This window comes from Pseudophryne corroboree, chromosome 6, assembly GCF_028390025.1.
Source record: "Pseudophryne corroboree isolate aPseCor3 chromosome 6, aPseCor3.hap2, whole genome shotgun sequence".
NCBI lineage: Eukaryota > Metazoa > Chordata > Amphibia > Anura > Myobatrachidae > Pseudophryne > Pseudophryne corroboree.
In genome coordinates this window covers 408139926-408154488 of record NC_086449.1, presented here as the reverse complement: position 1 = coordinate 408154488, position 14563 = coordinate 408139926, and the positions used below count along the sequence as shown (strand labels likewise).

The 14563-nt window shown below is 39.8% G+C and overlaps 1 protein-coding gene across 4 annotated transcripts in view; it reads left to right on the top strand.

Annotated features, from left to right (window-relative positions):
• The window catches only part of FAM107B (family with sequence similarity 107 member B), a 543269-nt gene extending 530508 nt beyond the window's left edge, over positions 1-12761 (top strand). For 3 of the 4 annotated variants that reach the window (XM_063926910.1, XM_063926913.1, XM_063926912.1), the window contains 3 exons: positions 5657-5840; positions 8413-8563; positions 8995-12761. In XM_063926910.1, coding sequence (XP_063782980.1) covers positions 5657-5840; positions 8413-8563; positions 8995-9111 — 452 coding nt within the window. In that variant the 3' untranslated portion in view covers positions 9112-12761. Of the gene's footprint in view, positions 1-3333; positions 3408-5656; positions 5841-8412; positions 8564-8994 lie in introns of those variants that run through there. The other variant, XM_063926911.1, reaches the window with a different exon arrangement.
• The last annotated feature ends 1802 nt before the right edge of the window (positions 12762-14563 follow it).

Below are 14563 nucleotides of genomic sequence, written 5' to 3'. Positions count from 1 at the left end.
TTATTGCGTAGTCGACATTTCAGGGCTAAATGAATTCCCCACACGTCTGCAAGAAAACACATTTTGAACAACTGATTAAAGATGTATTCTGTGTACAAATTTAAATGGAGAACATTTACTGCATGTGAACAAGTCAGCAGACAGTCTTCAAAAACAAAATAGGCTACTTTTCACATTTCCCTGTAACATGATATTTTTGTTTAGATTCCTTTAAATAATTTTGCATGCTGTTACTAAATTCAGGTAGAGATGAGCGAATCCAGTTCTTCGAGAACCGAATCTACTCGAACATTGCGTTCTGAGCCGGGATCCGAGTCCGGCTAGGGTTTTCCTGTCCCAAAACGAGGCAAAATATCATCCTCTCTTGTAGTACATGTTGTGATAGTAAATTTCCCTCCCCATTAGGCATTCTTCATTCAGGAGTAACACTTTCTACCACCACAGCCACCTCTGTAGAACTAGGAACCTATTTCTATCACCTCTGCCACCTCTGTAGTAGCACATTTCCCCCTTCTGCCACTGTTAATAGTATTTATCACCTCTGTAGTAAAACATTTACTGCTTCCGCCACCATTGTACTATTTTTCACCTGTTGTAGTAACACATTCTCCTCTCCAACGTGTTGTAGTATCAATCACCTCTGTAGATACGGGTGGTATTCATGTGACCGGCGGTCGGGTGACCGACAGTCACATGACCTCCTCCCCCATCCCGATCGCTCACTATCCCGATGGTCGGCATGCCGACCAACAGGGACTATTTCCACTCGTGGGTGTCCACGACACCCATAGAGTGGGAATAGAACCCGGTCGCCACCGAGCCCGCAGCGTGGCGAGGGCAGCGAGCCCACAAGGGGCTTGCTGCACTCGCCCCTCCCCGCCGGGATCCCGGCGTCGGTAAGCTGACCGCCGGTCTCCTGACCGCCGGTCAGCCGTACTACACCCGTAGATACAGGTTCTCCTTCTGCCTCAATTTGTAGTATTGCTTACCTCTTTGTGTAACACGCTCCACTGCAGATTCTGAGCAGTCACTCACTACTCTCCCGTTAGACTCTGCTCAGCAGGTGTAAGGCATAGGCTGGCCAAAATCTGATTCGCTGTCAGACTGCTCTCACTAATAAATGTCAGGTCTCCCTGCCACGGTAGGGGTAGTTCTCCACAGCCACAGTAAATATGAGTCCGTACAACACAAAATAGGAGGAACCAGGGAGCCTATATCTGTGCCAGTGGCATAGTTTTCCTTGTACCTGTCCGGGTTACCATGGGCTTAAAAAATGCCTCATTGGGTTCTGTGTTGAGCATTAGTAGTTTCTGGTTTTTTTTTTTTTTTTTTAGTCCATTATTACATGCCAAGAAATTTAAATGAGGCTTAATCCTGTCTTTCGTTACATGCCATGTTTTCCCACTGTTGGAATTTCATCAAGCAATTAATACTGTATTGTGGTTAAAGTCTATTCTGTTTTCATTACACATATTATTCTAAGCATGTCTGTTTTGGCCAGGCTGCCTCTGGGACATTTTGTTACAGCTTTATCTCTTCCTGCTTAAGTAATTACTAACATCTGTTTGTGGAATATGCTTGATTTAGTTTTATTCATGTATGCCTCACCACAAATTGTCAAGTTTCTTCTTTGCAATATGTTGTAGAGACAGTGAGAAGTTGTACAATTCTAGATTGCAAAATCATGTTTAGGAACAGCCATTTTAAGTTAAGATACTTAAAATGAGACAGTTATAGCGCAGTGGTTAGCATTGCTGCCTTACAGTGCTTGGGCCATAAGATCTATTCTGACTAATACACTATGTGTGGAGTTTTTATGTTTTCCTTTGTCTCCGTGAAGCTCTGGTAACATAAGGTTAGTATGAGCTGTAGAGAAAGATTGCTGCCATCCTAACATTAAAGGTACATCGGGTCTGAGGCAGAGTGTAACGCAAGTCAGTTATGCAGAATGATCTCTTGCACCAGGAATAGGACTGAAACCAAGCACATGCCGTGAAGTTGCATGGATGGATACAACTCTGCATAGGCAAATACACCCATTATTCTCTTTGCATACAATATAAATGCAGCTGAGTTTAAATGTACGTTTAACTATGTGTTACCCCATTATCTGTAAAGTGCTTCATAATATGAACTACAGTATATAAACAGTATTAATAAGAATTTCTGTAATTACAAACAAGTAAATTTTAGCAGACGCATTGGCCTCTGTCACAACAATGGTGTCTTTTCTATTTTGGACTAGAAGTGGTATGAGAGAGTCTCCATGCTGTTCATGGCTAACTAGCTGGGCTGCCTTATGGCTGCAAGCCACAGTGATTCAGCAACAGCGATTGTTCTATATTGACAGCACGTGTGAGGAATTAACTGCACGTCATCGCAGTTTCCTCCCCAAGTGATTGCTCTCAAAAATATATAGAAATGGAGTTGACTACCTTCTGTCACTTCATCTTGCTGTCTTGTTTTTACAGCGTGCGTAAAGTACAGTACTAGCATTTCATGCTACTCCACTATGGGGCACTGTTCAACAACTTATACTGTTCCAGATAGAGCTGTATAGTATAGGGCAATCCTAACTGGACAGCTCATGTCTGTGTAGCCCACATTATGATTCCCAGTCTAAAATGGTTACAATTATTCTTCAGTGTTCCAGGTTTAAGTATATCTATATGTGCGTACCGTTTAACAACTAAGTGTGTCTTTAAAATATCATACTGGTCATTTTTTCATTTGGTTTTCCCTTTTTTTTTTAATGAATATTATCTTTACTAGTTACCAGCCTGTCAAAATGCTGGAACAAAATAGTAATGTGCGCGCCCGAATAGAGCAACACTTGAATTGCTGCGTTAGGCGCAATCTAGTGGCCGCCTGTGTGCACAACACTTGAATTCCCCCCATAGAGGTGAAGAGCAGCATCAGCCTTTTATTATATGGGATTATTTGTTTACCTTCCAGTGGAAAACACGTTATCAATTGGAGTATCTCTGTTGCATAATACATCTTATATTTTTAGATTGTTGTGACCCCTACCATCTGAATTAAATGATACTTCCTTTTAGCCCACGTGGGGTATTTCTGCTGTGTTGGCAACGTTCTTCTAAGTTATCTTTCTGTTCTATTAGAATATGTTAATACAGACAGTTAATGGCCTGCCACTATTTATTTCCTGGTTCATGTAGGTACCTTTTTTATAGTTGTTTGCTAAGCCTGATGATGTGACTACATTCTGTTTTGCGATAAAGCAGGGGATAGGTTGTACTGCTTACAAAGAGGCATGCATTGGATTAGGTTAATAAGTAACTGGATTGTTGCTTTATACATAAGAGCAGACAGGATATCTGTTGTATTCGGTGTGCTTTCATAATTCACTACAATGTCTTCGCTGTTTTGGTGTACACATGGAACAGGTATGTAGTTATTATAGTAGTTGCTGATGGCATGGGATCTTCTATCCAGAACCTCTTTGGCCATAATATTGTGAAATCCATATGAGATACAAGGAAATAACTGCTGCAGTGATAGTGTCAGAGACACAGGCATGCCACCTTAGCTTTGATAGACTGCTTAGTGAGGAGAGGAATAACGGGGACAATTGTACTTTCGGCATGGATTTTAACGTATGGAAAAATCCTTATGCCAAACATTCTGTATAAGAACTCTTGTATCTCTACACAGCTATTAATCGGTGCATTCTTTTAATGTAACTCATACTGGCATTGTTATTCTGACTGCGAAATTGCATCCAGAAATTGTCATTTATGAGTATATGTAAAATATATGAAGTCCAAAATGACCATTTTCATCCTGTTTTAAAAACACATGTACAGTAAGAGGAATCTATGTGTACAAGTCCAGTGACAAATTGGGGTTTATGTATATTTGTATTACAGTGTCAGTCTTACTTGACAAGGGTTCTCTCATAGTGCGCTATACAAGTGGTCCAGAATATATGCAATGGGGATGAGGATCAAAGTATGGTAACGTTGGAGAAGAAATTTATATCTGGTATAATCAAAGGAGGAACCTTACACCAGTGGAGAGAAGCAATAGTGTTGTGATTATTAATTGAAAAAAAAATTCTGCATTTATATTGCCACCAATACATTGTGCAAGTGGTTGTGAATAATATAAGTGTCCAAATTACATTTTTATTTAGGAAAGAATAGATTGATCAGAGTCAGCAACTTGAGATATGGGGTGAGCTTTCAAAGAAACTGGCAATTCATTTAATAAATAGAAGTATACTTGAATATAATGGCAGGTACACACTATGCGATACGCGCTCTATGAGCGGTATCGCATAGTTTTTCCCCTCCCGGGCCGTCGACATAGTGCATACACACTATGCAATATCACAAGCGATATTGCACAGCATCCAATGATATAGTCAGATTGACCTGCATGTACAGGCGACACCAAGGAGTGCACATCGGCCGTCGCTGGCAGCATACACGCTGGACAATGTTGTAAACAATATCGCTCAGGAGGGTAAAAAAAGAACAATACTGTTTACAAAATCGCCTATTTTGTACCCACCATTAGAACAAGGAAAGGCAGAAGAGTTCCACAGCATAGCGCAATGTATTTGGATGGTTAGTAACAATAGAATATGCTTTGCAGCAATTGTTTAATCCAACCTAGGATATTTCAGTTGAATGATCTAAAGGGAATACAGAAGCAAAACAATGAGTGCTGAATGCGTAAGATATTAGTGTATGTGTAAAAGACTTACATGAATTTAGACAGTTCATCTCATATAGGCTACACATACCTTCAAACATAACCAGATTTATCCCAGCTGCTTTTCTAATTGAATTCTACTTACTAGTAATCTTCCTAATGCAACATTTTACTGATCATATTAAATTACTTAAATCTGTCTCTGCCCTAGTGGGTTTACAGTCGATGTTTCCTACTTTACAAACACATGGTTTGGTTTTATCGGAAGTCAAATACCCTATCAGCATATTTTCCAGAGGAAACCCACATAAAAATGTGGAAAGCATACAAACACCACACTGATAGTGTGTTGTCTAGCTTTGAACCCATTGTGTGTGGCAGCAATGCTAACCACTGTGCCATACAGTCAAATTATGTGAAACAAATTCTGTATTTATCTTAGGTATGTTTGGTCAGTTGGAGAGAATCGTGTAAATATTTATTGTGTAATTTCCAATTGTAAGTACTGTATTAGGATAGGTACACACAGGAGCTTCTGTATCTATGATCCTAGTGTGAAATATTTCCTGCAAATGTTTCTCGGTGTAATAGCATTACTGCCTCACAGCACTGAGGTCATGGCTTCCATTCTTATCATGGCCCTAACTGTGTGGAGTTTTGTGGGGGGGTTTTCCCTGTGATTTTGTGGCTTTTCTCCCACAATTCAAAATATATATTGGTAGGTTAATTGGCTCCCAACAAAAATTAACCCTAGCGTCAATGTGTGTGCGTATACATGTGGTAGGGAATATAGATTGTAAGCTCCACTGCGGCAGTGACTGATGTGAATGGCCCCTCCTACGTAGCTGGGATACTTGAATCACCCAGAAATTTGCTTGTTTAATAGAGATCTAAGGGTCTTTTTGAGAAATGGCACAATAAAAATCTTCTGTAATATTTTTTTTACCGACCATGCTTTATATCCTTTTGTTTTCAGGAAATTCTCCAATTGATTCAGAGTTTGGGGACACCTATCTGATTGTGAAGAGCATCATGGCTGAGCCAGACTACATTGAATCTGATAATCCAGATCTTATAAAGCCCAACAAATTAGTAAATCCAGTGAAAACATCCAGAAACCATCAGGATCTACACAGAGAATTGTTAATGAACCAGAAAAGGTAATGTTTTAGAATACCGCACCATTTTACATCAAGAGAAAAAGCAATTTGCGCTTTCAGAGGACTTTAGTTTTGCTTTGTTTTCTTAGCAACATTTTGATATGTCCATGCAAAAATAAAAGCGACCATTGCACATGGACTCAAGGCAGCTTTGTTGTGCTCTCGGTATTCATATCAACTGTGCTGTAGCCAGTGCCAACAAAAAATAAACGGAAGTAATCAAAAAGATAGTGCAATTATTAAACGTTGTACCAGGTCATGACAAACCACTAAATTAGTCATCCACTTTTAAAGTAGAATTGTTTGAAAGGACTGTTAGTATTTATAGGGAAATTGTATAAATGCAACAAAAGGCATTCTAACTACTGCATACAAGCGATTTATAATGTAGTCTTAAGCTGTCCATGCACCACACTAACTTTCACCCAGCCATCCAATTAGTGAACAATGGCAATTAGCATTTTGCTCCAAAACACCAGAAAATGGACAAAAACTGTAATTCAGATAAGTTGTTCATATCAAAAAGATTTCATCAAGTTGACAAAATGACCATTTTCATCTGTTTCTGGCTTTGGACCAAATCGCTGATTGTTTGCTCCTATACATTACCAGATTCATGCCATTCAGCCAACTAGCTGGGTGGTTGGAGGAAAGTTGGTCCTGTGTCTGGACAGCTATAGACTTCATCATGAATCGCTTGAACACAGTATTTCAAAGATTTGATACATTTCCCCCTCTGTCCTTCTCAGTGGCCTGTTGTTGCCTCTATACATCTATATACCTGTGATAAGAAAAATGAGCGGAACTGTGCTATAGTTAATAAGTAGCTGTTCTGATAGAATAAATAAATGAAAATGGAGTGCAGAGCGCTTATATAATATGTAGTGAATGCATTACCTGTAAATAAAAAAAAAAAGTGGGGGTTGAAACATTTTTATTAATGTTTAATCTCCTTAAAGAATTTGTAAAGGAATTTCACTGAAGGTATCCGGGGTCTCCGAGGCTGTGCCGGGTGTTTAATTAGGCTGAGCAGCAGACACAGCTGCAGCAGGTCCGCTCACTGAACTAAACTTTCCTTAACTCTGCCTACCTTCCTCCATACAGAGCTTCGGCTAGCCTCCTCCGTGCTGGGGAGCGCTTCTTGCTGTGCTGCACCTCCCTCAATGTCCTGTTGCTGCTTGCTCGTGGAGCGTGCATACCAGCAAGTGGAAACAGGACATTGAGGGAGGCGCAGCACAGCAAGAAGCGCTCCCCAGCACGGAGGATGGAGGCGGCTAGCCAAAGCCCTGCATGGAGGAAGGTAGTCATCTGAAAGTTTGATGGCATGTGGGACCTTAAACATGTTATGAAAAACTTGAGAGGCAAGGTTTAATTGTGCCTGCATCTTGTGCTGCACTTTATAGGGGCGTCAGAGGGGGTCTTTCTAAGGGCCCAGGCTGGCCGTGGAGGCTTAACTGTGCCCCCAGTTTTTTGGAGGGCACCCACAGATCATGGCCACGCCCATAGTACCGAAGACTGACTCATCTTTTGGCAGCCCTGTACCCCACTAGATATTACAATCCATATTCACTAGCACATGGATGCACATTTACACTACCACAATGCTAAATTTTAAATTGGTGCCCCTATTTATCAATGAGTGATAAATTTCACTGTGAGTGATAAATTGCACCAGCCAATCCGCTCCTAACTTCCATGTCACAGGCTGGGTTTGAAAAATGACAGGACTCATTGATAAATATGGGTCTAGGTATTCTTATCTTAAAGGGACTGTTCACTTTTATTATCCTTTATCTCATCCAACTTTTATATGTTCTGCTCTATTCCTGTTGCTAGTAAGAGGGAGTCCCTCTTAAAACCTGTGCTGTTACCTCTCCCATACCTAGACTGCACGGTTATGTGAAGACCTATGCTGAAGCTCGCAGTACAGACGCACTACTATTTGTCTAGTGTTCTATGGGCAGATGTACTGAGCCTTAGCAAGTGCTAAAGTGGAGAAAGATAAAGGGGCTGATTTTTACAACAAGTGATATTCTTGTTATAACTTGTTACAAATCATAAATGGTGCCCAGGCAAATCCGCTCCAAACTGCCATTTTCCAAACACATGACCATTAGGAGCCGATTGGCTGGAGCACCATTTATCATTCATAACGAGTGATAAAAAGAATATCACTCGTTGTTAAATCTGCCCCAAAGTACCAACCAACCAGCTTCTGTAATTTTTCAAACCTCGCCTGTAACATGCAGTTAGGAGGTTATTGGCTGGTAGTTTATCTCTCTTGACGTTATCACTCTCCAAGGCCCCTTATTCTGATGCTGTATATTTAATCAGGCAGTATGGATCGAGTCTTTCTGCTGTACAGACATCTACAGTTGCTTTTTGATGACCTCTTTGATCTGACCCATATACTGTAATTGGTAGCTACAGTAGTAGATTACTTAACAGTCCGTATTAAAAACATTGTAGAAACAGTTGTATTCAATTAATTAATCAATATTGAAGAATACATAGCATTTTATTTTCAGTTTCACATTTGTTCTAATTTTGGAGTATAATTTGGAATTTTTAGAGGCCTCTCACCCCAAAATAAGCCTGAGTTGCAGAAAGTTATGGAAAAGAGAAAAAGAGACCAAGTTATCAAACTACAAAAAGAAGAAGCTGAGCAGAAAATGACAGACTTGGAGATAGAACTACAAAAGCGGCATCAGAAGCTAGAAGAGGTGAGAGCTGCCATTTAAGGTTTACTGATGTTAGAAAACAAATGATTTTGAAGTGTTGGCTGTTCACTGTTGGTCATAAAAGTATTGTTTTTTCACAAATTCAACGATTGTATCACAATTTCTACTATGGTCTGGTTGCAGTTCATTGCCTAGACCAGTGGTTCCCAAACATTTTTCAATCACGGCACCCCAGGGTGCCACGGCACACAGTTTGAGAACCACTGGCCTAGACATACAGCCACAGATAGCTTCTTCCATGTGTATCCTGTACTACGTTAAGAAGTAATTCTGGTGCGTTTTCCATATTGTCAGAGGTATCTTTTTTTGTTGTTATTATTATTTACAAATATTGAAAAAAAAATAATGAAATAACCTGGCTGTTTATGCTAATAGAAGTCTGCTTCCTTAATCTGTTTGTATATGTCTTGCAGATGGAAATGGAAAAACATAAGACTGAGGAGGAACAGGAAAACAAGCCAGAGTTTCTCAAAGTCAAAGGCAACCTCAGGAGAATGAATCATGAAATAACCAATGGCAATGATTCTTAGAGGGACATAAAGGACATTCCTGATATGCTGTGGAAATTTTACTGGACTAGAGATGGACATTTAGTTGAAGGCTTGCCTTAATGGATAATTCCAAATTAATCCTTCATCCTTGAAGATTTTAAAGATCCTATCACAACAGAAACATCTTGCAAGAATCTGGAGCAGACTGTTCATTGCGTGATCTGGGTACAGCAACGTCTGCTTGGTTTTTTTTGTTTTTGGAAAAAAGCTGTTGAAGCAATGGATTGCTTGGAAAAACTGGGTGCTGCATTGCCTCCATCCAGGCTCTTTTTTTTTTTTTTTTTTTAACTATTTTTGCAGGGTTATATAAAATGTGCTGAAATTTTTTTTTTTTTTTTTAACTATTTTTGCAGGGTTATATAAAATGTGCTGAAATAAAAGTCATGTCTTTTTGTTATGCGGGGTAAGACATTAGAATGTTTTTTGGTTTCAAGGTTAAACCACCCAATAACCTCCCCCCAAACCCCTGAAGTGTTAGAATGTAGAAGTAATTTTTAGGTAGATCTGCTACACTGGTTTCATATAGGTGTTGTTGGAGTTGTCACATTTGACTTCTGCTACAACACGCCTGATTTACAAATGTAGCTGCTTGTTACAGTAATCTATAAATCAAATGCTGGTCTATTATCACCACCTGCATATTACTTTGAGCAAGTGAAGATTATATAGATGCATTATTTTTAATAAACGTATGTTCGTATATAGATCTTTTCCTGGTTTCCAGCTTTTGTTTATGGGTGGCTAAATTTTGGTGACCTAGAACTAGTAATGGTCACACAACAGGGAACTTAGTTCAGCAGCGGTGTTAAACATTTAGCTGTTGCTGTCTTATACAGCACTTATCCTGCAGGGAAACAATAAAATCACATTCATTTATCTGTAGTCTAAAATGATAAGAGGCAGCAATACTTTGCATTAAGTCAGACTTCCCTAGTTTGATTTAATCCAATATGGAGATTGGAGGGGGAGGGGTGAGGTGGGGGGCTGTAAAGTTACAGATGTGTCCTGCTACAGCTATGTCATGGGAGCCTGAGATCTGTTCACAGCCGCGGCTTTCCCATAGAGGCGAATGTATCGTGGGTGCATGCGTACACCACGTAGCAAGGCTGTAGCATGACACATCTGTATGTGGTTATCATGATGGCTATGCTAGTATTTCCTGAACAGGTATTTACAGATATTTCTACTTGATATGTTTGGCTTCCACAACTTCAGCAAACTCTTAACTGGACACGATGTGTTTATTATGTGATTCGTAGTTTTACTGCTGCTATAATGTGTTGCATGGGGACCAAATATCAAAGTAGGCTTTTTGACAAGGTAGGCTTTTTCTCTAGTGACTGTAAGCTACATGGATGCAATGATCAAGTTGTTGGGCATGATTACCAAGCATAGTGGGGGAGATATATATATATATATATACATACTGGGTTATACGGGATGGAAACCTTTCACATTTTTGCTTGCACCACATGGAGGTGCATGCAATAACAAGCTACATTTTCATTCCCATAATTCCCTGCAGTGTGCACAGCCGCACATGGTGTGAGGTTTTGATGGAATCTGGAGCTTCACTGAATTCTCTCCAGAATAAATCTTTTTGTTCACAATGACCATATCATAAGTGGCTCTATGCATTCCTGTAAGTGAATGGCACATGAATTGACTTGATCAAGAAATCCATTTTGCCACATTCAGATTTTAATTGGACAGAAGAATCTGTTGGGCCCCACCACCAAATGACGTGTGGCCAGTCTGCATCTTATTGCATCATGTCAGCTTTTATAAAACATCATAACCACGAGGACTGATTTACGGCATTCATTACATTTACACATCTTTGCCTCCCATTATGTAATTCTATAGATGATTCATTCTTGTAATTTCACCTTCTTAGTAAAGTATACTAGAAACATTCATATGCTTTAAATATATTTAGGCATTTGAATACGTGCTTTAGTGGTGAATGTTAGCATAATGACTGAAAAAGCCTTACTTTATTTTGCATCTGTTTACTTATCCTTGCAAACTTGAACATTCTGAGTTCAGCTGCTGGTAACCTGTGAGAAAAATAGTTTCTATGCTTACATAGAAAATACACTTTGTCTACTTTGTAAGTAGGCACCCGCTTCCACATTGTCTTTTCACCACGTGCCATACATATTATTAATTGACTTCATATTTCATTACAAGGGGCCGGCTATTTTTCACCTTTCTTAGAACTATCTGTGCCATCTGTAGAAGAGTTGGAGAAAGCAGTTTTGGGTACAACATAAAATCTAATTCTCTGACAGGCTAGTTTCCTCGATGATGGGTTACACCGCACATATTATAACTAGGGAGTCTCACTAGACGGGACCTGATTAGCTGGCTTCCCACAATTTTTTTGTTTGTTGTGAAACAAATTCAAAAAGTCACTTCTAATATAAATGAATCTGTGATCTGTGTAACATGCTCACTAGAAACTGAACAACTCTTATGATTGTTATAATCCCTTTCTAAAGTTTTGGTATCGAGCCTTCGCTTTAATTATTATCCTAACCTTTTTAATTTTTGCTTTGTCAAATTATGGAGGACTTATACATGTCCGTTGTTTAGCTAAAGGACACAGATTCTAAGGAACGGCACCGGATTAACATTTAAAGAGAATCTATCTGGAAGTCTGTTATGTTTTAACTTGCATTTAAAAGCTCCCTTTTTTTTTATTTTTATTTTAAATAAAGTACTTATAAACCCCTGTGACATGAAACTTGCTTTGGACATAAAATCCACTCGTACTTTGTGTTGTAATAAAGTAAAACATTTATCGATATGTAACCCCCTCTTAGCCTTGGGTGCATTGGAAGTGTTTATTATAGGAAGATATTAATTTAAACTTCTTGAGGAGGGGAAAAGTTATGTCTTTGGAAACCTGGGACACCTAGAAGTACAATCCTGTGGATATTGTATGATGATAAAAACATTTATTTACATTTCTGAGTAACCAGTCGAATAGTCTGATACACCAACAATGGTTTATTCTATACACAACAGGTAACAGAACAGTGCCACCTTTCAATGACCATGAAACACACTGCACACATCCTGTGTCAATATTAAACATTGCATAGTTTTAATAACTGTCATTGTGTTTTTAAAAGTGAGGGTTATTTTTTTGTTTCTGTTAGTTACATTTAAAAAAATTAAATCTTGCTCAGGGGTACTAAATTAGTCCCATGGTTCCTGGTTTCTAAAGTCCAGCAATTCCAAATACAGGAAATGTGTAGTAATAGCTGATGATTTTTATGTTACCTTCCTGTTTGGAATATATATATGTATCTATATTATTTGTGGGACACTCACAGCTCTAGGTGAAATATTTTTTTACTCATAGACATGAGGCAAATGTATAGTCCTTTTAGTTTGTTTCAAAATTTGTAAGCCTCTAACTTTGATAACGATCTATTATTATTTTTAATTGCATTTTATGAAGTTTGTCCTCTGTTAGTTTATATAAAGGGAACCTTTTATTTTCCATGACTCTTAATTTGTATTTGCTCTTGTATGTTTGATTTACTGTTATGAAATAAGGGTCAGAGTTCTCAGAACCAAATCTATGCTTAATAAAGCTACATGCTGAGCTATGCATATTATGTCTCAATATTTGTATTTAATATCTGATAACGCTTTGATATAGATGATCATTGTTCTAGGCTTTGTTACACAGGAATGTGCCAGATATTTGTGGGGTCAGAACATCAGTAACAACAATCTCTAGTTACTGTAACAGGATCCTTAAAATGTTAAATGCAGCACTAAGTACTTCAGCACTGACAAATTCTATATGTCTAGCTGTAGGAATGTTTGAATTGGTAGGATCTAAACATTAGCAACAGCATAGAGTGGCTATATATGAGGCTACGGTCAAGCAGATTTCTATATAAAATATTCACAACCCAGTGCCACAAACTGAGTAAAGTTGCGTACACATTAGGCAATTTTAATGCAAGATATGCACAATAACTATAACATCGTGCATATCGTCAAGTATGTACGCACTATAATGATGCGCGCTCCCGCGGGTCGTTATCTATCTTTATCAACTGAACGTGCCGTCAAATTTAGGCTATATCTTTCATGACTGCATGTTTGGAGATGTGAGGGGTGGTGTCACTGAATTATACAGTTAACTATATCGGGGGTAATTCAGATCTGATCGCTGCTGTGCATACACCGCAATGCGCAGGAGCGTCAGACAGCTACAACGGGCATCTCCGGTCAGGAACGTGGTGGTGCGAAGGATCCATTCGCATGGGCGTTCGCAAGGTGATTGAAAGGAAGAGGCAGTTTGTGGGTGGCAACTGACCGTTTACAGAGAGTGTCCGGAAAAACGCAGGAGTGTCCAAGCATTTTGAGGGAGTGTGTCTGACGTCAGCTCCGGCCCCAATCCGCAGGATTCAATCGCACTGGAAGAGTAAGTCCTGGGCTGCATAGAGACTGCACAAACTGATTTTTAGTAGCTCTGCTACACATGCGATCACACACTTGCACAGCGAAAAAACACTCCCACTGTAGGCGGCGACTATCTGATCACAGGACAGCTAAAAACACAGCCCAGCGATCAGATCTGAATTACCCCCTATAGCGTACCTTCTGCAGCTGGGGAAATTTCAAGGGAAATCTTTGTTTCAAAATCATCTAGTGTGTACCCAGATTAACACTCGTATAAATACATCCAGTGCCGTAACTAGAGATTTTGGTGCCTTGTGCCAGAAAGCGCGCACTCCCCTATTTCTGAAATAGGGAGAATGCAAGCAGGAAAAAGGGTGTGATCTCATGGGGAAGGGGTGTGGCCACAGAATAATACCCCCAATTAAATTATGCCACACAGTAGTGTCCTTTATTCACATTACACCACACAGCAATGCCCCTTACACATTACGCCCACACAGCAATGCTCCTTACACATTACGCCCACAGCATATCTAGCGCTATCAGTATTCCTTCACTTAGCTGCTGGCCTGACTCTCCAGTCCTGCTGACCACCTAAACACCACAGCTCACAGAGAGGGAGCTGGGCGCACTGCTACATACATTACAGTAGGCACATAGGTGATTGCAGGTGGATGCGGCCAGCTCTTTGGCCGCAAGTTATATGCGTCGAGCACCTTCCACACACCCGTAGTTATGGCCCTGAATACAGGATATCGGTTTCTCAGCGCCTGGGATGCTGGCAGTCAAAATACTGACAGCGGCATCCCGACACCTATTTGGTAAGTCAACTACCCTTAACCTCCTACCCCCCCTTCTCGCAGCCTAAACTTCTCTCCCCTGGGGTGCCTAACCCTAACCTTCCCTTCCCGAAGCCTAAAACCTGCTAAAAATCGCATGTGTACAGTTGCCAGAAAGGATAAGAGACGTCCGCCGATGCATTTGCAAATATGGCTATGCA